This window comes from Artemia sp. Qi Xiang Cuo, chromosome 6 (genome assembly GCF_049724085.1).
Source record: "Artemia sp. Qi Xiang Cuo chromosome 6, ASM4972408v1, whole genome shotgun sequence".
Lineage (NCBI taxonomy): Eukaryota > Metazoa > Arthropoda > Branchiopoda > Anostraca > Artemiidae > Artemia > Artemia sp. Qi Xiang Cuo.
In genome coordinates, this window is record NC_142799.1 from 8,492,646 (window position 1) to 8,517,067 (window position 24,422).

Here is a 24,422-nt window from a genome sequence, read left to right on the forward strand (position 1 = left end):
CAAAGACACAATTTCCGGGCTTTTCAACTACACCGAACAAATGGCTATCTCAAAATTTTGATACGAAGTGCCGTGGTATTGCGCTGCCTATGATAATAACGTACATAAGATAAAAATAACAGGATAATAAGAAATAGCTAAATAATGAAAATAACAAGAAAAAATAATAAGAAAGGACGGTATGAAAAAAAGAAATAATAATAATGATGGTAAAATAAAACTAACAGCATCACAGCTGTCTTTGTTGTGTACTGAATGTCAAAAATAATACAATTAATAAGAAAAGTTGGGCTTACCCCAACATAAGCTAAAGGAGTAGAGTAAAACGAGATATTTAATAAAACCCTGCTACACTCCCTGAATCCTGACTGTCATTATCTAAAAAAAATATCTGCTTGAATTGTTACTAGCCGCTTTCCCCCCACCCCTTTTACACTTACCAAACTATCTTCTACTAATTGTGCTGTGACCCTTCACCCCTAAATTGCTAATAGGACAAATTAATTAGTTACAAAAATAAATAATTTTCATTTTACATTTCCTATAAAGTTAATAGATTTGACGAATTTCCCAGTTGTTAGGAAACGGTGCCATCACCCACCAATCAAAGCAAAAGAAAAAAAAAACTAGTTTTGTAATTTACACTCCATTCTCTCTGAGGGAACATTTCAAAAAGCTTTCGTTTTCCAATGTCTGCCCGATACCCCTGGAGGCAATTTTTCCAAATTTTTATTGGAGCTTTTTGTGCAATTACCTCAAAGTTCAAATTAAAGCTAATATTCACAATACCTAAGTTTTTAAACTAATATTTAAGTTTATCCCCGATCAGTTCAATTTGAACTTCTTTGTATTTTTTTTCAATTAATTAATTACGGTTCCATAAAGACTGAAAGAATGCAATAAAGAATAAATCGACTTATAGATCAAGCAAACAAACTGACACATCTTGGTAATGCTGACAACGTAAGACACAAGAAATGTAAGAACAAGCTTAAGAATGTTGGGAACACAAGAAGTGTATCCAACCAAAAATTTAGGTACTAGCCTTATTGCTGACGAGTGGTTCACCCCAAGTTTAAAGAGGCGATCAACGAATGACTCTCTATCCATTTCATCTAGATCTTGAAAGCATATCGTCAGCCCTCTAATCACTCCACATACTAATCTTTCATCATCATCATGGACAAAGCTAAAGAAAAGACCAGTTATCTGACGCAGATACGCTTGAATTGCAGCACGACACTGGGAGACAAACAAAGACAGTATATCTGTTACCGTAAACCGCTCCTGCTGACTTGTTCTGTCGACGAAAAGACGACAAAGCAGAGGCACGGCCTACAAAATAAACTCTTTATTATTGCATCATTAAATCACGTTGTATTATCTTATTACTATTAGAGAAAGCAGAGAAAGAGTGGGAGGAAAGGGACAGGGAGACGTAAAGAGAGAGAAAGAGAGAGACAAAAAATCAAAGGCACGGCCTACAAAATAAACTCTTTATTATTGCATCATTAAATAACATTGTATTATCTTATTACTATTAGAGAAAGGAGAGAAAGAGTGGGAGGAAAGGGACAGGGAGACGGAAAGAGAGAGAAAAAGAGAGAGACAAAAAATCAAAGGCACGGCCTACAAAATAAACTCTTTATTATTGCATCATTAAATCACATTGTATTATCTTATTACTATTAGAGAAAGGAGAGAAAGAGTGGGAGGAAAGGGACAGGGAGACGGAAAGGGAGAAAGAAAGAGAGAGAAAAAGAGAGAGACAAAAAATCAAAGGCACGGCCTACAAAATAAACTCTTTATTATTGCATCATTAAATCACATTGTATTATCTTATTACTATTAGAGAAAGGAGAGAAAAAGGGGAAGGAAAGGGATAGGGAGACGGAAACAGAGAAAAAAGAGAGAGAACAAGAAAGAAAGAGAGAAAGAGAGAGAAAGAGAGACGACAAAGTTGAGGCACGGTCTACAAAATAAACGCTACATTATTACATCATTAAATCACATTGTATTATCTTATTACTATTATAGAAAGGAGAGAAAGAGTGGGAGGAAAGGGATAGAAAGACGGAAAGAGAGCGAAAGAGATAGAAAGAGAGAGAGAGCGAAAGAGAGAGAGAGAGAGAGAGAGAGGGAGAGAGACAGAAAGAGAGAGAGAGAAAGAGAGAGAGCGAGAGAGAGAGAGAGAGAGAGAGAGAGGGAGAGAGACAGAAAGAGAAAGAGAGACCACAAAGTTGACGCAGGGCCCATAAAATAAACTCTAAGGGAGAGAAAGGGAGAGAGCGAAGGAAGGAGAGAGAAAGACAGAGCGGATTTTTAAACTTGTATACTCGTGAACACTTTATGTCCTAACTTGAAGAATCAACCAAAATTGTTTCAATTGTTGACAGACGACCAAACCATTGGCAAATCGAATCATTTTTTTCAGTTCGACCGATGATTTTATTTCAAGACAAAAACTGACGGCACAGCATAATGTGAGTTGATTTTCTTTTTGAATTAATTTGATTTTATTGCAATTGTGAAGGTACTTTTTTCATCTATGAAGCATATATTTCATGCGAAAATCAGCAACTTCTTGGTAAATAGTTTATACATTTAGCAAGATAGGAAAGATTTGAATTCGACATTTTCTAAGAAGTGAAAACAGCTAAAAGCAAACATAGTTACCTTTGAGACGACTAACTTCATCAGAGATTCAGATGAAGAGGCTATAGCAAGAAGAGCATGCGCGCTTGGGTACATCAACTTGTGCTCAGGTTCACTTAGGTGATGCAAACATTCTAGAATAAAAACATCTGACACAAAACTTCACCAAGAAAGAAGAAAGAAGCATTACTAATAAGAAGTGCACTCCCACAACGTTGTCTTTAAATCTTATCCTTCCCAGATAGACCAAAGGACATGCCCAGTTGCCCTTAACCTATACGTAAATTATTCTACAGTCGGCTGTGGAGCCAAGCGAGGGTTTAAGGGGGGAAGGTGTCTGGGCTTGGGTAAAGTTTACATCTACAATTATATGAATCTGCCAAGCAAGCAAAGATCATCATAATTCCAGCCTATGAATCTGTGGACAAAGAAAACAAGGGCCTTCAGAAATTATAGCCTACATAGCTATCAAACAAAAGAAAGACATTTTTTTAATGTCTAGACAGCCATAGCCCTTCTCAAAAATCCTGGATGCACCTCTGTCCATACAAAGAAAGGAATAAATCCCTCCTCACAAATTAAGAAAATTGCATGAGGCCTCTTCTACGTTCGACTTCTTTAAACCCTGTAAAGCTCATTAAATAAAATATATATTTGTAAGACACACACAAGCTGGATTTTTTCTTTCTGAAGAAGTGATTAAGTTCGTCAAAACTCTAGGAAACAGGTATATTACATTGAAATCACACGAATGAATTATTAAAATGGACTTCTTGTAATTCTCCTACAAAAAAAAGGCTGAAGATTGCAACCAGTATGGCAATTTGATAAGAGAGCAAACTTTAACCTTTAATGCTTTCATTTAGGATTAATAGGAATAAAAAAATAATAGCTCAACTGACAGTGAAGTACTGAAAAAAAATTCAAAAGAAAAAAGCTTCAAAAAATCAAAAATTCCAAATCCGACCAAAATTTCTTGAAATTAGGCAGATACTTTTGTTTTAAACTCATTTTGTATTCAATACAAAATAATTGGAGCTAAGTTAGTATAAGGTAACTACAGGTTAAATTAGATAAACAGAATATGCTAACACAGACCTAGCGTGCCCTTAGGCAAAAGTTGTTCTTTTATATTCAGTCCAATGTAAAGAAAAGGAGAGAAACAGAGAAAAAAAAATGTAACTCATAGTTAATTTCCCGTTTAAAAATAAACTTAATGATTATGCTTGGCAATGCAGCATGGAGTTTTTTTTTCACCACAGAGGCGAACTTGAGTTTTCTCTGTTATCAATTTTACATATTCTTTGGCTTTGCTTTATGTTTTGTACATTTGTGCTATTGTCATAGGTTACTATTATATACTTTATTTTTTTTAGGTATTTTATTAAATGTTAAATTATTATCGTACATTTTATTATTATTTTATGTAGTTGTCACCGTGCCTCAAGTTAAGCTTAGAAGCAGAACATTGCTACAGATCAAGCACACACACAATAAATTACATTGGAGTTACTGCCCACCGTTTATAGGGTAATTTGGTAAGCGGTTGTTCATATGCAGTTTTTTAATCTGCGTCATGGAGTGCCATTCCAAAAATTTCGAGAATTTTCTTGAAATATCATCCCTGTTTCATCAAATGAGATTAAACAGCTCATCTATAGTAAGAAAAAAAATGCATCTGCTAGCGATTTTTGATCACTGGGGTTATCAGGTTTATTCTGAGATTGATACACAGCTGAAACAAAAATATATTCAAAACGGGTAAAATTTTCCGATGAGATAGTGAGAAATAAATGAAAAAAAAAATTAACACAAAAATCTGTCTTATTAAAACAATTTACCCGTTTTTAGTAAATTTTCCTTTCAATTGTAAATAAAAAAATCAGTGTGGCATAAAAAATAATCTACGTACTACCATTAGCCCAGCAGCCTACTAAGTCCCAAAATAACTGTGAACCTACTTTTTTTTAACTTTTGTTAACTGAGTAGCTAGCGTGACTCTTATCCAAAAACATGGTGAGGCTAATAACGCAAGACAATATAGGCTAATTTTGGTGCTTCCTGTCTTATCAAGTGATTTAAGAAAGTATGTTGCTGTTTGCCTTTACCCAATTTAGATTTTCGTAACGTGTAACAATCTGCCCAATTTGGATTCCGATATGGTCAGATAATGGAATAAGCTGTTGCCTGTTTAACAAGAGTAGTCAATGAAGCACTGAAGTAAGGTAGAAGGTTCTAGTAATATTGCTAGATATAATCAAGGCTTTTGACCCAGTCGACCACGATTTGGTGTTTAGGAAGAGTGAGTTTTATGGTGCAATAGATCCTGGACTTAGCTTTCAGTGAATTCTTAGCAGGACAGTAACAGTATGTTCAAATTGATTAAAAGCGGTCATCAAGCTTCCCCATTAGACGCTGAGCTTCACAAGATACTGCGCTTTGACCTTTATTATTTATAATTTTCGTACATGACCTAAGTCAGACCCTTTTAAACATTAATGTTTCTGTCATATTATAAGTGCGAGCGCCATTCGAATTTATTATTGACTATGACAGCTGGCAGAAATAAATTCTGAAATACATACTTCAAGTTCTCTAACATACAATAAAATCCAAATTTCACAGGACTACTAAAAAAATAAAAAAAAGCGTATTTTACCAATACTTTCACTTTAATTAGAAAAATGAATTGGGTTAATGCCATCAACACATCCCCCCCCCCTATGAAGTAGAAAACACTCCTCCATTCACTAGTTATTAAGCCAGCAAAAAAAAAAAACTGAGAAATTATGATAAATTAGAAAATTATGATATAACCCATTAATATTAAAGAAAATCGTGATAACTCATTAATATTATAGAAAATTGAAGAAAATTATGATATAACTCATTAGATCTTTATTTTGACTAACGCGGAACTCATGTCGAGTCAATAAAGTCAATAAACTTTTTGAAAAAATGCATACCATAAAATTTCTTCCCCTTACACGCAAACACCATCTTTACTTACATTTTGCTCTTTACATACAGCTCGATACTGCAAACTGTTTAATAGATATTAGTATGGGTCAGAGTTAAGCACAATATAGCTTTGATAAATTATCCAATGATTCATACTCGATTCATATTTATGAATGAACAGAGTAATGAATACCACGTAGAATGACGTAAAATAATGTTTTTAGAATATGTAGGATTAGGAATACTGCAACTTGCTGCCAAAACAGCTTTTTGAGGTTTTTTAAGCAGGTGCTGCAAACATTTTTTGTATTTATTTGTCAAATAAAATCATCTTGACTATCCTCACTTACGTTTAATTGCAACGGTAATGGCTTCTTTAAATGCAAACCGATTATCTGCAACTACTTCTAAATCCTCTCCATTTTGTACAACTTCAGTTCTCAAAGAAGCAACGCGTAGACATGCTGTTAAAGTCGACAACACCTTCTTTTCAAATTCTCCACCGAGAGCCCCAGTGAATAGTTCTCTTCTTATTGCTAACCATATGGGGTCTAGGAAAGAGTCAATATCCTTAGGCGAGTAATGTCCCACGGAATATTCCTGAAATTCAACAGATCAAAGAAATAAATCGATTACACACGATTTTAACAAATGTTAATAACCAACACAACAAGGCAAGCTTCTTGGGTCGAATAACTTTTTTACGTTTGTAATAGTGTTTTAGTATTAATAAAATAATTGATGATGATGATGATGATGAAAACGTATATCGACTATACACGTAGAATGGGAACCAAATCAGATAAGACCCAACAAAACCTGAACGAACCCACCTAGAAGAATTTTTGAGCACTTTTACATCCACTACAGCTTTACATCCACTACATTCTTCAGAACCAAATATGATCCTAAAGTACGGGCGCTGCAAAAAACGGAGGAAGATTTTCAAGATGTTTTCCAGAGAAATTGCCTACAGATTGTTTCCGGTACCCGACTGACTGATCGTATTTCGAACAGGAGGTTGTACGAACATTGTGGTTCAATCCCGCTTTCTAGGAATATAGTGAGAGAAAGGTTGAGATAGCTATGGCACTTTCTGCTGATGAAGGATGACAAATTGCCAAAGATTGTTTTTTTTTCAGCCGGCCTTCTAGGGCTAAACGGAAAGCAAGTCGTCCGCGGTTGTGTGGGAGGATGTAGTAAAGAAAGATTTGAGGGAAATTGGAGCTTCCTGAGATGGTGTAAAGAGGGAGGCTTTGAATAGATTGGGATTGAGGGGGAGTGCGCGTAGCAGTGCTGGCTTCAGGCAGCTTGGTGCTGCGGTGAGTTGTTAGTAGAAGCAGTAGCACTGCAGTTTTAAATTGGTATTCTTTGTGCACTATTTCGGTAAGTATGTATCTATTTCGGTAAGCATGGCAGCATAAGAGTTCAGTCTATCCCTGCAGTAGATAAAAAATATTGCAACAAAGAAAGTTCCAAGATGGATGGACTGATTTTAAGAAAATAGTTTGTGAAAAGTTTGCTATTTGAAATTTGTTGCTAGATTGTGGAGCACATCCTGCCTCATACCCAACCTGTCTTATGCCATTGCTGACTCTGTACCTATTTTGTTGTTTACATCAAAGTCAACTCAAGCCACCTCGTGAACTAAGGTCAGACAGATCCCTCCAATTCTCTGAATCAGAATCTGTTTCAGAGCAACTACTCATGCTCACTTATCACATAAATAGTATAAAAATCAAACATAAAATACTAGCAGATTCACTGTAACCTGACAACCTTAAATCTTCAGTGAAAGGGTTACTTGATGACCTCATATTGGCTAAGATCTCTAACCAGGTAGATGAGGCAGTGATTAAAATGAAAGAGGAACAGGCATTTATGCAACATGATATCTCTATCTCTTCAGATAAGTTGGATGCAATCAAGCAGGATGTGTATGCTAGCCTCAACCTAGTTCTTAGTAATCTAGTGAATAAAAGCTTTGAAAGCTATAAAAACGCAAATTTTCTCTTGAATCTTCTTTGACTACTTTAGAGTCATCCATGAAAGACCTTGAAAACTCTTTCAGGCCTATCAAGTCCAACCTGGCAAGACTAAATGACTGTTTTGAACAGCAGGCTTCGAGCAACCAAATTATTCTCTTTGGTTTGAAAGAAAATACCTCCATTGAGGACATTGAAAGTCGATTTATGTCACTATGTGCAGAAAAATTTCCTGGCATACCAATTACTCAGTCTGATGTTGTATCAGCCAAAAGAATTGGCAAACCATCTGCAAAATCCAGACCCTTAGTTGTAGAATTTTGCAACTTACGAGTTCGTCAACTACTTCTCAGACAAAAGAATGAAGCTCTTTCAGGCCTATCAAGAAGGATTTGAAAGGATCTGATACTATTCTCTGAATAGGATACTATTTTTTGAGATGCTTACAAAACCACGCTTAAAGCTTCTTTCATATGCCATGTCAAAGCTTGGCTTACGAAATATTTGGTCCAGTAAAGGCCATATCCCGTATAAAACACAATCTGGAAGGGCGGTTTAAGTTCAATGATCAGAATGAAATTGATTTGTGTGCTGCAAATGCAGAAAATTAAAGTGACGGATTTAAATTTATTTTGTTATAATAAATATACTCTCCATTTTGGGCTCTTTTATCTGATAAGATAAACGTACGGTGCGTTCTTGCTTCTTCCAGTTTTGTAAATTTCTCTTGCGAGTGCCTCCTTGGAAGTGTAACACAGCGATTAGTAACCATTACAATATACCCGACCCGTGCACGGTTGTTCAGAAAAGAGTAGAGAGCTTATATACGAGCTTAACGGGAAATGAAATTTATGATGCTCTGCAATATTAGTGTTTATTTGTTCTCCTATATATATATATATATATATATATATATATATATATATATATATATATGTATACTATATATATATATATATATATATATATATATATATATATATATATATATTTAAAAAAGTTCCTAGTGACAAAATATTTTTATACGGGAATAATTATAAATACTAATTATGTTTATCCCAATAATAAAGATAAAGTAAAAAAAAAAACACTTTTGGAAATCTCAATAAGGGCCTGGATTCCTGATTACCCCTAGGGAAAAGAAAAAAAAAGAAAAAAAAACAAATAAACACGCATCCGTGATCTTTCTTCTGGCAAAAAATGGAAAATTCCGAGCTCCTATCTTCAAAAAAGTGGAATATTGTACTATTCTGTTTTTTCCAAAACAAAAGGAAACATGTCAAACAAATAAAAGTAGTACGAAAAATGCCACAAGTAATCCCTACAATAATTTTTTTTTCTTTTTATACTACAAGATAGGGATTTTTCTTCAAGTCACAGTGTCTTTTTTGTTTACCTTTTAGTTGCCTTGAGTCAATATGACTAAAAAAGAATAACATCGAGACCTTTTTTTTTTGGTTTAGGACCATTGTAGAACCAGTAGGCTACACAAAATGTAAAGGCAGTAGAAAATGGAATGAACCGATAATATAAATGTAAAACTTGACATATTTGTTATGTATAGACCCAAGTATTTCGAAGCAAAAGTACCACCATTGTTACCTAATGACATGTCTGTAATTTGAAAAAAATTTTTTGGGGAGGTGTATTTACGTTAATAAAAGGGGGAAGGGCATTTACGCTAATAAAAGAAGACGTAACAAACGCTACAGTTACGGTATGCCGTCGGTAATACGCAAAATTATGGCAACCATTTGTTCGGGAGAACAAATTTTAGCGCCAATGGTGCACAAGGCTAAAGGGAGGGAAGATTGCAAACACCAGTACCTCACAATGCGAACCAACAGAATTCGTAATGAAATGAGTTTAAATCATTTCTAATGTAGTTTCCCAATCACTATTTCTTACATTTTTCGTAGTCAAGAATTTCATTTTCAAGTTAAATAGAATTGTAGAACGCATTCACTACTATACAGCTTCAGCCTTTTGTTGGATTTTGAAGAGACGACAATAACACAGAGACGACGCACACACAGAGACGCCGCACACACAAAGACGACACACACACACAGACGACACACACACACACAGACGACACACACACACAGATGACACACACACAGAGAGACGACTTCATTTCTTAAATGAAAAAAAAACAAACTTTGAGCCCCCGAAATGAAAAAAAAACGTGATTTGGTGCCTCTGGACAAAATATGGAAAAATTCTGCAGTTTTATTTGCTTTACTGAAAAAGTGGTGTTTTTAGCGGTATCGTTTTCGATTTTTTTTTCATTTAAAAATTCACAGCTTTGTTGGAAACACCTCTACTAACTTAAGGTAAAATAATATTACTGACAAATCTCTTTTCCTTAGATTCACAAAAGCTGTATTTTCCAACATAGAACAGCACCAAGTTCTCTACGTTGTGGAGGCGTGACAGGGCATAAATTAGATGCAAGAGGGTCAATTCGCCTGGACGTAAAAAGGGATAATAGAATTTTTCCGACAAATTTTTTTAAAGGGGGCTCAATAGATTGGAAGTTGACAGTTCTAGTGCCCTTTTTAAGAGTCAAAAGTAATCGGAGGGCAACAGGCCAACCAAGCCCTTTTTCCTCAAATACTAAAAAAATGGACTTTTCAGTGATTAACTTAGAAATATAGCTCTTAATATGGCTTTTCAGTGTGTTTTCCAACAGATTTTCCTCTAGTGTTTGATTTTACTTTTAATGGATTTTCACCTATTATAAAACAAGAACAATTAGGGATAAAAGATAAAAAAATATTTAAAATAACACAAAAAAATGCAAGGTATATTCGAAACGAAAAACATACCCCTTCAAAGTGGATCCAGGTGTCCAATAAGAACAGACCTTTGCTCAACACGCCAACTGTAAGAAGGCTATCCAAGCAAAGCAAAAGATACACAAGCGATGGGGGCAATAGCCGTTTTAATTTCCAATCGAATGAACCCTTTTTGGAGTTTCTGCGACAACCCTTTCTATAAAATCCTTATATTCCCCCCAGGGCTTAAAGTACAGTCTCTGTGTGTGTGTCGTCTCTGTGCGTGTGTCGTCTCACTATTTGTTTTGTCTCTGTGTGTGTGCTGTCTCTATGTGTTTGTCGTCTCTGTGTGGGTTTCGTCTGTGTGTAAACAAAAATATGCAAAATACGATGAAAATACGTTCCCATGATTCAAATTCGTATCCTTCAATTAGGGAGGTCAAGGCTTGGATAAAAAAATGGACTTGTCAGTGAAAAACTCACAAATATAGAATAAAAAGCTCAGGGTATCAGTTATAGTAGTATATGCCCCTGTAGGACCGAGTGACGGGATTAGTTGTCCTCCAATCATTTTAGACTATTAAAAAGGGCACTATCCCTTTCAATATCCAATTGAATGAGCCCTTTTGGAAGTTTCTACGACAACTCCTTCGATACGAAGTGCCCTGGTCTAAAACCCACCAAAAAATACATTGTGCCCACATTGCTCTTTACTTACGTAGGCAGCGCTAATGCGCTTCCTACGAAACCTTATATGCCCCCAGGGAATAACCTACAACCCTTGTCCTGAGGGCTGTAGGGGGGGGGGTGTCATCCTCAAATACATAATTTCTGGAACTTTCAACTACGTTAAAAAATGGCTATGTAAAAATTTTGATTGAATGTGTTTGGGGGGTGAGGATGTTGCCATCTTCAAAGACGAAATTTCCGGACCTTTCATTTACGTTGAACAAAATGGCTATCTCAAAATGGCTTTGATTTGATGTGTTTTGGTAAATGGTGGGCGTGGGAGGCAAGTTAGTTGCCCTTCAATCCCTTTCTACTATTAAAAAGGGCACTAGCCCTTTCAAATTCCAATTGAATAAGCCCTTTTGAAGTTTCTATGACAAATCCTTCGATACGAAGTGCCTGTTCTAAAACCAAAAAAAGTTTCTACGGCAACGCCTTCTATAAAAACCTTATATGCCCTCAGGCCATAACTTAAAACCCTTGCCCTGAGGGTTGTGGGGGAGTTTCCTCTTCAAAAACAAATTTTCTATTTGGAAATCAACTACGCTGAACAAAAAGGCTATCTCAAAACTTTGATTGGATGTATTTGGGGGAATGAGGGGCGTGGGGGGGGCGGCTAGTTGCCTACCAATAACTTTCGACTATTAAACAGGGCACTAGCCCTTTCAATTTCCAATCGAATGAGCCTTTTTTGAAGTTTCTACGACAACACCTTCTATAAAAACCTTATATTCCCCCAGGGCATAACTTAAAACCCTTGCCTTGTGGGTTGTGGGGGAGTGTCCACCTCAAAAACATATTTTCTATTTGTAAATCAACTGCGCTTAACAAAATGGCAATCTCAAAATTTTAATTGGACGTATTCGGGGGAATAATGGGCGTGGGGGGGGTAGTTGCCCTCCAATCACTTTCGACTATTAAAAAGGGCACTAGCCACTCCAGTACCTTGCCCTCCTCCTAGTTTATATGGTATAAAACCGTTACTGCAAATAACCTTTACAAACCAGAAAATAGATCAAAACCATAACAACATAAAAAAAAGACAAAACAAAGACAAAAATGACAAATGTGCAGCAGAAGTAGTTTTAGTTAGAGTTATAGTTTAGTTTAGTTTTATATATATATATATATATATATATATATATATATATATATATATATATATATATATATATATATATATATATATATATATATATATATATATATATATATATATATATATATATATATATATATATATATATATATATATATATATATATATATATATATATATATATATATATATATATATATATTGTGACCATTGATTATTGTGATAAAATTGGTAAATATATTGATTATTGTGATAAATATTGTGATAAAAATGGTAGCGTGATATCACTCTACCATTGAATATTGTGATATAATTATACCCTCACTGTCTTTAAATAGTAGATTCAATGTATTTTATTTGAATGTGCGTGGGATAAGAGATAAGTCGGATAGTCTGAAATCATATTTGTGGTCTGATAAATCTTGCCCTTTTGATGTAATGTGTTTAACAGAAACAAGGTTATCTGATGGTGAAAAAATAACAGCTTATGATATGCATGGTTATGTTGCTGTTCATATCCCTAGAATGGTAACAAAGTGCTCAGGGGGTATTTATTTATTTATAAAATCTGATGTTGAATTTAGTAGAAGGTCTGACCTTGAACCCTTGTTTACATCAATAACGTCAAATAGTAGGACAGTTTATTCTTAGTCATTGATCTGAAAAGCCAGTTTGCATTTGATACTATTTGTTTGTTTTATAAGCACCCTCCTTTTCCAACGCATCTGTTCTGCGATTTGCTTGATCAGCTTTCTTGTGTGGGGACTTTCTCTAAAAAACGCATTTGTGTTTTGGGAGATTTTAATTGTAATATGTTAAATATTGGATCAAGTGATGAATGTGACCATCTCTTTGATGTGCTTTCTTCTTCTGGTCTACTTCGTTCAATTTTTTTTCCTTCTCGTGTTGACCCTACAAGAAATTCTACCACTTTAATAGATAATATTGTCGTTTCTCATTCTCTTAATTTGAAGTTTATTTCTGGTCTTGTTTTCACTGATCTTTCTAATCACTTCCCTATTTTTCTATAATTTTTTGTGCCTTAAACTGAGATTGCTGTGGATGAGCGGGGTGAGTCTTCTTTTAGAACTCTCAAAGATAAAGAAATTTCGAATTTAATACATAGTCTTCAGAGTAATGATTGGTCTAGTGTTCTTGAAGCTAATGATGTTGAATGTCCATCAAGTTTATTTTGTGTCGTATTAATTAAAAAAACTTTTTCCACAAAATAAATTTTTCAAAGAAAAGTAAAGAACCCCATTAAACAAAAAATGAGCAAAAATAAAATAAAATAATCTACCAAGCTCGAAACTACCACAAATCAGCATCGATAAATAAATGAAACCCAAAACCGAAAAGAAATCAAAATAAATAACCAAGTCAAACTCAAAACGAGCAGAAATTAACATAAGTTGGGTGCGAAACCCCTATGCCTTCCCAAGGCCAGAACAAAATTTGAACTTTACTGAAAAAAATACAAATGAATGTGCATTGTCAGTTTAATATACATATACTTATATTTAGTAATCAAAATGTTAAAATTATTTGATTTATTAAAGTTATAAAAGTAAAAACATTTATATTTTTTTCAGTAAAGTGCAAATTTTGTTCTGGCCTCGGGAAGGCATGGGGGTTTGCGCCCAACTTATGTTAATTTCTGCCCTTTTTTAGTTTGACTCGGTTATTTATTGTAATTTCTCTTCGTTTTGGGTTTCATTTATTTATCGATGCTGATTTGTGGTAGTTTCGAGCTTGGTAGATTATTTTATTTTATTTTTGCTCATTTTTTGTTGGTTCTTTACTTTTCTTTGAAAAATTTATTTTGTGGAAAAAGTTTTTTTAATTAATACGACACAAAAATAAACTTGCTGCACATTCAGTTTGACTCGGTTATTTCTTTTAATTTCTCTTCGTTTTGGGTTTCATTTATTTATCGATGCTGATTTGTGGTAGTTTCGAGCTTGGTAGATTATTTTATTTTATTTTTGCTCATTTTTTGTTTAATGGGGTTCTTTTCTTTTCTCTGAAAAACTTTTTTTGAGAAAAAAGCTTTTTTAATTAATTTCTGTTCGTTTTATATTGACATAGTCTTTTCAGGGAAAAAGAAAATAACACTTTAAATCTTTTCGTTTTTAAGACTTTATAGTTTGGCCTGCTATTTGCATGTTGGAGAAAAATTTTCAGCAATTTTTAACAACATACACCCTTTTAAAAATCTGGACACAAATAGCACTGTTTAACTTAGTGTCATACCTCCTCTAGTTGACCTGAGATGAAAAACTTCATTCCATTTCCCAAAAAAATCTGTTTACTTTCTTTGAAAGCTTTGATACATTTACACTATTTTGAATTGGTTAAATTTAAGAGCAGAAGTAGCCTCGAAAGTTTGAATATAATACCCTCGGTCGTTCTTGGGATACTGCTGACATACCTTATTGGGAATTAGCATTATCACAGTGCATTTTTATTTAATCTTGCGGCAAAATTTATTTTTTAAACATAATGGGCAATTGGGAGGGTGGGAGTGGAAGGGGGATTAGTTGCCCTCCAGTCACATTCGACAATTAAAAAGGGCATCAGCCCTTTCTATTTTCCATCGAATGAGCCCCTTTCGAAGTTCCCATGACAACTCCTTCGATACGAAGTGCCCTGGTCTAAACAACAACAACAACAAAAATTATTACTAATCATTTCCGACTATTAAAAAGGGCACTAGCCCATTGAATTTCAAATCGAATGAGCCCTTTTCTGAAGTTTCTACGACGTCTTCTATAAAAAATTATATGCCCCAAGGGCATAACTTAAAACCCTTGCCCTGAGGGCTGTGGCGGAGTATCCTCCTCAAAAACATATTTCCTATCTGTAAGTCAACTACGCTGAACAAAATGGCTATCTCAAAATTTTTATTGGATGTGTTGGGGGAATGAGGGGCGTGGGGGGGGGGGCTAGTTGCCCTCCAATCACTTTCGACTATTAAAAAGCGCACTAGCCCATTGAATGTCCAATCGAATGAGCTTTTTTTGAAGTTTCTCCGACAACGCCTTCTATAAAAACATTATATGCCCCCTGGGCATAACTTAAAACCCTTGCCCTGAGGGTTGTGGGGGAATGCCCTCCTCAAAAACATATTTTCTATCTGGAAAACAACCCCGCTGAACAAAACGGTTAACTCAAAATTTTGATGGGATGTGTTGGGGTGAATGCGGGACGTGGGGGGGGGGCTAGTTGCCCTCCAATCACTTTCAACTATTAAAAAGGGCACTAGCCCTTTGAATTTCCAATCAAATGAGTCCCTTTTGAAGTTTCTATGACAACGCCTTCTATAGAAACCTTATATACCCCAAGATATAACTTAAAACCCATGCCCTGAGGGTTGTTGGGGAGTGTCCTCCTCAAAAACGAATTTTCTATTTGGAAATCAACTACGCTGAACAAAATGGCTATCTCAAAATTTTAATTGGATGTGTTTGGGAGAATGATGGGCGTAGGGGAGGGGCTAGTTCCACTCCAATCACTTTTGACTATTAAGAATGAAACTAGCCCTTTGAATTTCAAAATGAATGAGCCTGTTTTGAAGTTTCTACGACAACGCCTTCTATAAAAACCTTATATGCCCCCAGGCCATAACTTAAAACCCTTGCCCTGAGGGTTGTGGGGGAGTGTTCTCCTCAAAAACATATTTTCTATCTGGAAATCAACTACGCTGAAAAAAATGGCTATCTCAAAATTTTGATTGGATGTATTTGGGGGACTGATGGGCGTGGGGGGACTAGCTGCAGTCCAAGCACTTTCGACTATTAAAAAGAGTACTAGCCCTTTGAATTTCCAATCGAATGAGCCTGTTTTGAAGTTTCTACGACAACGCCTTCTATAAAAACCTTATATGCCCCTAGGGCATAACTTAAAACCCATGCCCTGAGGGTTATGGGGGAGTGTCCTCCTCAAAACTATATTCTCTATCTGGAAATCAACTATGCTGAACAAAATGGCTATCTAAAAATTTTTATTGGATGTGTGTGGGTGAATGATGGACGTGGGGGGGGGGCTAGTTGCCCTCCAATCACTTTCAACTATTAAAAAGGGCACTAGCCCTTTGGATTTTCAATCAAATGAGTCCCTTTTGAAGTTTCTATGACAACGCCTTCTATAAAAACCTTATATACCCCAGGATATAACTTAAAACCCATGCCCTGAGGGTGGTTGGGGAGTGTCCTCCTCAAAAACGTATTTTCTATCTGGAAATCAACTACGCTGAAAAAAATGGCTATCTTAAAATTTTAATTAGATGTGTTTGGGAGAATGATGGGCGTGGGGGAGGGGCTAGTTCCACTCCAATCACTTTCGACTATTAAGAATGGAACTAGCAGTTTGAATTTCCCTTTGAAATCAACTACGCTGAACAAAATGGCTATCTCAAATTTTTTATTGGATGCGTTTGGGGGAATGATGGGCGTGGGGACGGCTAGTTATCCTCCAATCGCTTTCGGCTATTAAAAAGGGCACTAGCCCGTTGAATTTCCAATCGAATAAGCTTTTTGAAGTTTCTACGACAACGCCTTCTATGAAAACATTAAATGCCCCCTGGGCATAACTTAAAACCCTTGCCCTGAGGGTTGTGGGGGAGTTTCCTCCTCAAAAGCATATTTTCTATCTAGAAATCTATTACGCTGAACAAAATGGCTATTTCAAAATTTTGATGGGATGTATTTGGGGGAATGTTGTGTGTGGGAGGGGGGGGCTAGTTGCCCTCCAATCACTTTGGACTATTAAAAAGGGCACTAGCCCTTTAATTTCTAATCGAATGAGCCTTTTTTGAGGTTTCTAAAGCAACACCTTCTATAAAAACCTTATATGCCCACAGGGCATAACTTAAAACCCTTGCCCCTGAGGGTTGCGGGGGAGTGTCCTCCTCAAAAACATACTTTCTACCTGGAAACCAACTATGCTGAACAAAATAGCTATCTCAAGATTTTGATTGGATGTGTTTCGGGGAATGATGGGCGTGGGGAGGGGGTAGTTACCCTCCAATCACTTTCGACTATTAGAAAGGACACTAGCCACTCCCATTTCCAATCGAATGAGCCCTTTTCGAAGTTTCTACGACGATTCCTTCGATACGAAGTGCCTTGGTATGGAGAAAAAAAAACTCAAAAACCAACACATTGTGCCCACATCGTTCTTTACTTACGCAGCGCTACGCTGCCTATGAAAAGGTGGGCGTCAGAGAGGGATTAGTTACGGTCAAATCACTTTCAACTATTAAAAAGGACACTAGCCCTTTGAATTCCCAATCAAATGAGCCTTTTTTAAAGTTTCTATGACAACACTTTCTATAAAAACCTTATTTGCCCCCAGGCCAAAACTTAAAACCCTTGCCCTGAGGGTTGTGGGGGAGTGTCCTCCTCGAAAACATATTTTCTATCTGGAAAACAACTACGCTGAATAAAATGGCCATCTCAAAATTTTAATTGGATGTGTTTGGGGGAATGATGGGCGTGGAGGGGCTAGTTGCCCTCCAATCCTTTTCGACTATTAAAAAGGGCACTAGCCACTCCAATTTCCAATTGAATGAGCCCTTTTGGAGGTTTCTAAGACAACTCCTTCGATACGAAGTGCCCGGGTGGAGAAAAAACACATTGTGCCCACATCGTTCTTTACTTAGGCAGCGCTAGCGCGCTGCCTATGATGGGAGCTCTGTTGGATAAGTATTTTCCTCTTAGAAAGAGGCCAAGGAATTCCACACCCAAATACCGATGGGTGTCTAGAGGTCTGATCAATGCTACACATATGGAGGCGTCTCTGTTCAAGGCTACATGTAAAAGTAAGACACAGGATGATCTTTTGAAGTATAAACATTATAAAAATATGCTTACTTCTTCAGTACGTGTAGCCAAAAAGCTCTAGTTTTCGCGTCGAATTGATGAGTGTAAGGGGTATTTGCAAAAGGTTTGGACTGTAGTTAATGAAGCTCTTTCCCGCAAGAAACTCAAAGAGTCCCTTCCATGTCACTACAGGAAAGCTGATGGATTTAATATGGACAAAAATTCTACAGCGAGTGCCTTTAATTCGTATTTCACCACACTTCCTTCGGTTCCTATTCCACCCCAGAGCAGAGTAAGTAGTTTTCCCTTAGCAAAAAAGTAATTTTTCCCTTCCCCATGCAGTGATACCAAAATTTCTAGTATTATTCCTCAGCTTCCAAGTAGCCGTTCAGTTGATGGTTTTGGTTTGAGTAATAATGTCCTTTAAAATATTGGTCAGTTTGTTTCTAAGCCAATCTCCCATATAACTAACCTCTCTCTTTCTTCTGATGTTTTCCCTCATTTATTTAAAGTTCACGTTGTACCTTTGTATAAAAAAGGTGATTCATCTCTAATTTTAAACTATAGACCCATTTCTCTTCTTCCTGTCATCTCTAAGGTTGTTGAAAAAGTAGTGTATCGTAGTCTCTCTTCATTTGTATTTAGTACTAATACGACTGCAGGAAATTCTTTCATAACTAGCCATCAGTATGGCTTTCGTCCCAGTTTTTCTACCATGCATGCACTTTCAGATGCAACAGAGTTTGTGCGTGTTAATTTGGACAAGGGCTTGTGTGTTTTGGGTCTATTTCTTGACATTTCAAAGGCATTTGATATGGTCAATCACTCTGTTATTTTGTCTAAATTATCTTTATTTGAGTGCATGGAGTCCCACTTGAATGGTTTAGGTCTTACCACTCAGGGAGATCTCAGTATATTTCGGTTAATGGTACTTCTTCCCCTACTTTGCCTGTTTTGAAGGTGTCCCACAGGGCTCTGTGCTTGGACCCCTTTTGTTTTTAATTTATATTAATGATCTTGTTGATGGTCTTCATCCCCTTGTGTATCCTATTCTTTTTCCTGACGACAGTAACTTTTCCATTGCTGCAGTGGACCTGCCATCTGCCACTTCCGTAGCTCAAGGTCTTCTTGATAAAGTAAAAGATTGGTGCTGGTCAAATGGTATGGCTCTCAACAGCCAAAAAAGCGCCATTGTACACTTCAGGACCGAATATGAGACGTACAGGAGCCAATCATTTTGTCTTATGTGAATGATTTTGTACCGCAAGCTACTATGGTGAAATTTCTTGGTGTGTATCTTGACTGTTTTCTTTCTTTTAAACCCCATATAACTCATACCCACTCCCTTGTCCTCCGCCACTCTTCAATGTTACACAGGGTTAACTCATCTCTTCCCCCAGGTGTTATGCTTTCTCTTTATTATGCTTTATTTTTCTTTAATTTTCTTATTGCTGTTCTGTCTGGAGTAGTACTAATAAATCTCTTCTCTGCACACTTCAAAGAGCCTAAAATAGGGCAGTGAAGGCTACTTTTTTTCTACCTTGGTTCTACCCTTCCTCTGATCTTTATAATGATACTGGAATAGCTCCGCTGGATCGTATTGTGGGTAAAATTAATCTTTATTTAGCGAATTCTGCTTTTCTAGGTACACTTCCACCACCTCTGCAGCGGTTTTTCTTACGGACAGGTCCAGGTAGGTACTCTTCTTCTTTACATAGTTCTTCTCGCAGATTTATTTTACCCAAACGATCATCAACAGCAGCTCAGAGGTCTCCTGTTTATCAATCAGTTCTACTATGGAACTCCATCCCTGCTGAGGTACCTCTATATCTTTCTGTAAAGGCAGTTTCTCGTCGGGTGTTTCCATTTTAGAATTTTTTTTTTTATTCTATCCTAATTTATATGTTTCTCTTCTCTTCATTTAATATATTTTTCAGGTTGTAAACTCTTTTTTTATTCTGTCTCAATTTTTTATGTCTTTTCTTCATTTAAATATTTTTCAGTTATATGTTAAGTTTCCTTCTAAACCCCCTATTTGATAAATGTCCTTATCTTGTTCCAGTTTTGTTTTTTGTTTTGTCTTTTTTTTGTTTGTTTTTTTGTGCTTGTAAGTGTATGCGCTTTATTGTCTGTGCTTTTTTTATGTGCTTTATAAAAGCGTTTTATTTTTGGTTTGTTGGTCCATTACAAGTTACGCTTCTTGGGCTTAGTAATTACTTTACGTTTTGTAATTGTTTTCTTTTAATTTTAATGAATTGAAAAAAAAAAAATGCTGAAAAAAAGTAGCAGATGGTGTTATCTGTAGGAAAGTTCGAAACACATCTAAGAATATTAGTAATAATGATTTAAATTTATTACTTAAAATTAAACTTCATGAGAGTATTAATGAGCAATTAAAGGACAAGAGCATTGCCGCGTCCCTCGTTTAACAGTCAAAATCTATGACACGGCATGATATCTCAATGAAATTGCAGTTCCACGACAACTGCAGGCAATAACAATAATTCAATGACTTAAGCTAGCTCATCTCTGGAAAGCAGTTCTGGAAAGTTCTGGAAAGATCAGTTCAGGGAAGCAGCAATTCACAGAGGACCTATCTAGAAACATCAACTGCAAGATCAAGAAAGGAATCGAAGAGATTTATCTTCGATGTCAAAAATCAATGTCATTAAATCGTTAAATAATAATGAATTAAGTTTATAACAATAAGAAGATAAACAAACAAGAGCCTTGGAAGAACATGCATATTTTATTCAAGTAAGGTAAAGGATTATACCGGAGTGTGCGACCGCCTCCAGCCTCTTAAGAAAGCACAGAAAAATTAGTGACTTGGTAGATAATTGCATCACAGAGAAAATGACAATCTAGAGTGTAGTGTTACAATGAATTACAAGCAGCGGTTATTAAAATGTTGAGTTAGCAACAGTTAGTTAGATAGCAACATGTAGTTAGGTATAAGAGAGAAATCATAGACGTTCTGTTCAAAATGACCTTTGTTAAGTTCAACCCATAATTGGGTCGTTGGGGGGTCAACCATCCTATGCTTTCGCACACCCTTCCTGTTTACCTTCCCCAGATTTCTCCAGGTACCCATTTAAAGATGGTTCGACTCTAGCTGAGCTTACAGAGTCACGCCACTGACCCCCGTCCCAAACCAAATAATTGGGTACACTAGGATTCGAACCCTCGTCCTCTCGGACAAAGGATCCTTAATTAAAGAAGTTAAAGAAGAACTGTTAGGGTTAAAAGCCTCTAGGATTGAAAACAAGGACTAGACGGGGTTGAAAAATATAGGTTGTAAGTACAAGGACTAGGGTCGAAAGTTATTCTAGAACACTTTTTCTTATTTACCAGAATACGTTTTCTAAAAGGTAGAACCCTTTTAGAAAACGTTCAAATCCCGTGGTTAAACATCTCGATGATGGGTATTGGATATCTAGATAAATGGACACTTCTTGTAGCAGCAATTCTCAGTCTGAAATAACACTAAATTTTTTACAAATTAAAAAGGGATGGTATAATCCTGATTTTCAACAAGGCGTACAATGTTCGCCTTTCAACTATATATTTAAGAAAGAAATGTTTCAAAAGAGTTATTTGTACCGCTTGAGGCTGTTGCTCCTGAGCACCGATTATGTGACCCCGCAAGGATGTTTGAGGAGAAAAATTAAAGAACACGGGTAACTTATAAGAGGAGAAATTTAAGTTCGTGTCTAAGGAAATTCATCTCTGCTAATTACAGAAATGTAGAGGAGAGGGAAGAGGGTGAGGAAAGGATTCTTTTAAAAGAGATAAAAACATTTTTTTTCAAAATCTAGCGGGGAGGGGAGGGGGGTTGTAAAACTAAGTCTCTTTCCAATTGGCATCCCTTGAAAAAATATATGAGATATACCCATCAAAACCACAAAATTTAATATAAAACATATTAAAAAAATAATAGTTACAAAAAAATTTTGTTTTCTCTGTTTTTTTTTTTTTTTTTTTTTTTTTTAATGTTGAAGGTAGAAGAGCCATTTTTGTTAAAACTGTGCATCAGGTTTATTTGGTTATATATATATATATATATATATATATATATATATATATATATATATATATATATATATATATATATATATATATATATATATATATATATATATATATATATATATATATATATATATATATATATATATATATATATATGTGTAGTGTGTGTGTGTGATATATATATATATATATATATATATATATATATATATATATATATATATATATATATATATATATATATATATATATATATATATATATATATATATATATATATATATATATATATATATATATATATATATATATATATATATATATATATATATATATATATATATATATATATGTATATATGTATATATGTATATATATATATATATATATATATATATATATATATATATATATATATATATATATATATATATATATATATATATATATATATATATATATATATATATATATAACTAGCTTATATCCTACTGAGTCACCAAGCCATGACTATTTTATAATCCAGATTTATAAGCTCAATAGGCGGATTAACTTCAAGAAATATCAGATCGGTTCAAAATAAATTTAGAAAAAGCAGATTATAATAAATGAAAATTAAGCTTGAATTGTACTTGAATCAACCTCCTGTTTCAACAGAGTAAGGCTCTATTGGCAGTGCCCTAGTTGTCTTAAACTAAAATCCGGGTTACAGCGGTAGCTAGCAACCTATTAAGAGACGAAATGGGAAGAATGAAACATAAAAGGACACTTACGAGGAGACTAAAGGAATCCAACTTCGCGTCGGCATGCTCCGAGTCTAGTTTCTCAATAATTAAATTCAAGTTGTACTCGGCAAAAGCAGGGGTAGAGCCAAGAGCTGTTTGAAGCGCCTCTCTTAACTGATCTCTAGTAACCCCAAATGGATCATTTGGTGGCTGTAAAAGATATAAGTAATTAAAAAGAATAGAGCCGTCTAAAACGAAGACACAAAATTAAAACACGAAGTTATTGACGTGTGACGATAGAAAACTAAAATGTATTAATCTAAAAAACTTTGTTTGTTATTACCCATGTTGAGGTACCCTCTCGTACCCACTTGCCCAGCATTTACAATAGAATTTTTCGTTCAAACGTATTAAAATACAACAAATATATAAATACTTGCAATTACCCTTGAACTAAATTTGTTTCACTCCTGCATACTTTCAAAATACCCCTATAAAATTTTAGTGTAAAGATTGAAACTATTTTTTTATCTTATTTTATAATTTTTTTGGGGCTTCTAAATTTTATTTTAACTGGCATATATTCTTGCATCAATATATGCGTCTCACGTCTATTCAGAAATATACTAATATGGATTAATGGACACGGATAATGATAACAAATAATGTGCTTCAAAAAATAAGCGAACAGGAAAGGACATCACCATGAGTAGTAACCTAGGTGCTGATTCTAAACTTACATGAAAACTTACATTGAATTTCACAAGAAAACCCACGCCTTTGACACTATATTTAGACATGGACATTTTAAAAAGCTGGCACGCTATAATGCATGTTATGAAACAATTGGGGAGAGTATCCTTTCACACCTATACTTCCTTGGCACCTTTTCAGAGCATGTACTCGTGGATACCTTTCCAAGCAACGTGATTAAACACGCTTTTACAATCGGAATTGTTTGATTGACATTTGCAAAAAAGGGATAAGGAATTCGCAAATTGGACTCTATGAACGATATTAATTAATGTTTGAATAATAGGAGTGTGATTGATTCTAATTACTGATTGGATAATTTTTTAACATGAAATCTCTGAATAAAATATTTTTGGAGGGATGGGATGATGGGAGCGAGGTGTCTTAGAGTACTTATAATGGTGCTATTTGGGGAGATTACGTTCCTTGGCACCTTTTCAGAGCATGTACTTATGGATACCTTTCCAACCAACGTGATTAAACGCGCTGTTACAATCGGAATTGTTTGATTTACATTTGCAAAAAGGGATAAGGAATTCGAAAATTGGACTCTATGAACGATATTAATTAATGTTTGAATAATAGGAGTGTGATTGATTCTAATTAGTGATTGGATAATTTTTTAACAAGAAATCTCTGAATAAAATATTTTTGGAGGGGTTGTCTTATTCTGTGTGTTTTTTTTCTTTACTTGGTGGTCATTCAAAAAGCGAGGATTTCTGTTAAATAAATAATTCTTATACCTTTTAAAGTAGCTTTACGGGGTTTGAGAGACTCTGTTGTCTTATTCCGTGTGTTTTTTTTTCTTTAATTGGTGGTCATTCATTAAGCGATGATTTCTGTTAAATAAATAATTCTTGTACCTTTTAAAATAGCTTTAC

General features: G+C 35.1%; 1 protein-coding gene across 1 annotated transcript in view; it reads right to left on the reverse strand.

Annotated features, from left to right (window-relative positions):
* Mms19 (MMS19 nucleotide excision repair protein) overlaps positions 1-24,422 on the reverse strand; it is a 137,049-nt gene that overhangs the window by 34,713 nt on the left and 77,914 nt on the right. Inside the window, exons 5-8 of the mRNA XM_089090032.1 lie at positions 22,837-22,998; positions 5,967-6,216; positions 2,677-2,789; positions 1,046-1,335 (exon numbers count right to left, since the gene is read on the reverse strand). Coding sequence (XP_088946158.1) covers positions 1,046-1,335; positions 2,677-2,789; positions 5,967-6,216; positions 22,837-22,998 — 815 coding nt within the window. The remainder of the gene's footprint in view (positions 1-1,045; positions 1,336-2,676; positions 2,790-5,966; positions 6,217-22,836; positions 22,999-24,422) is intronic.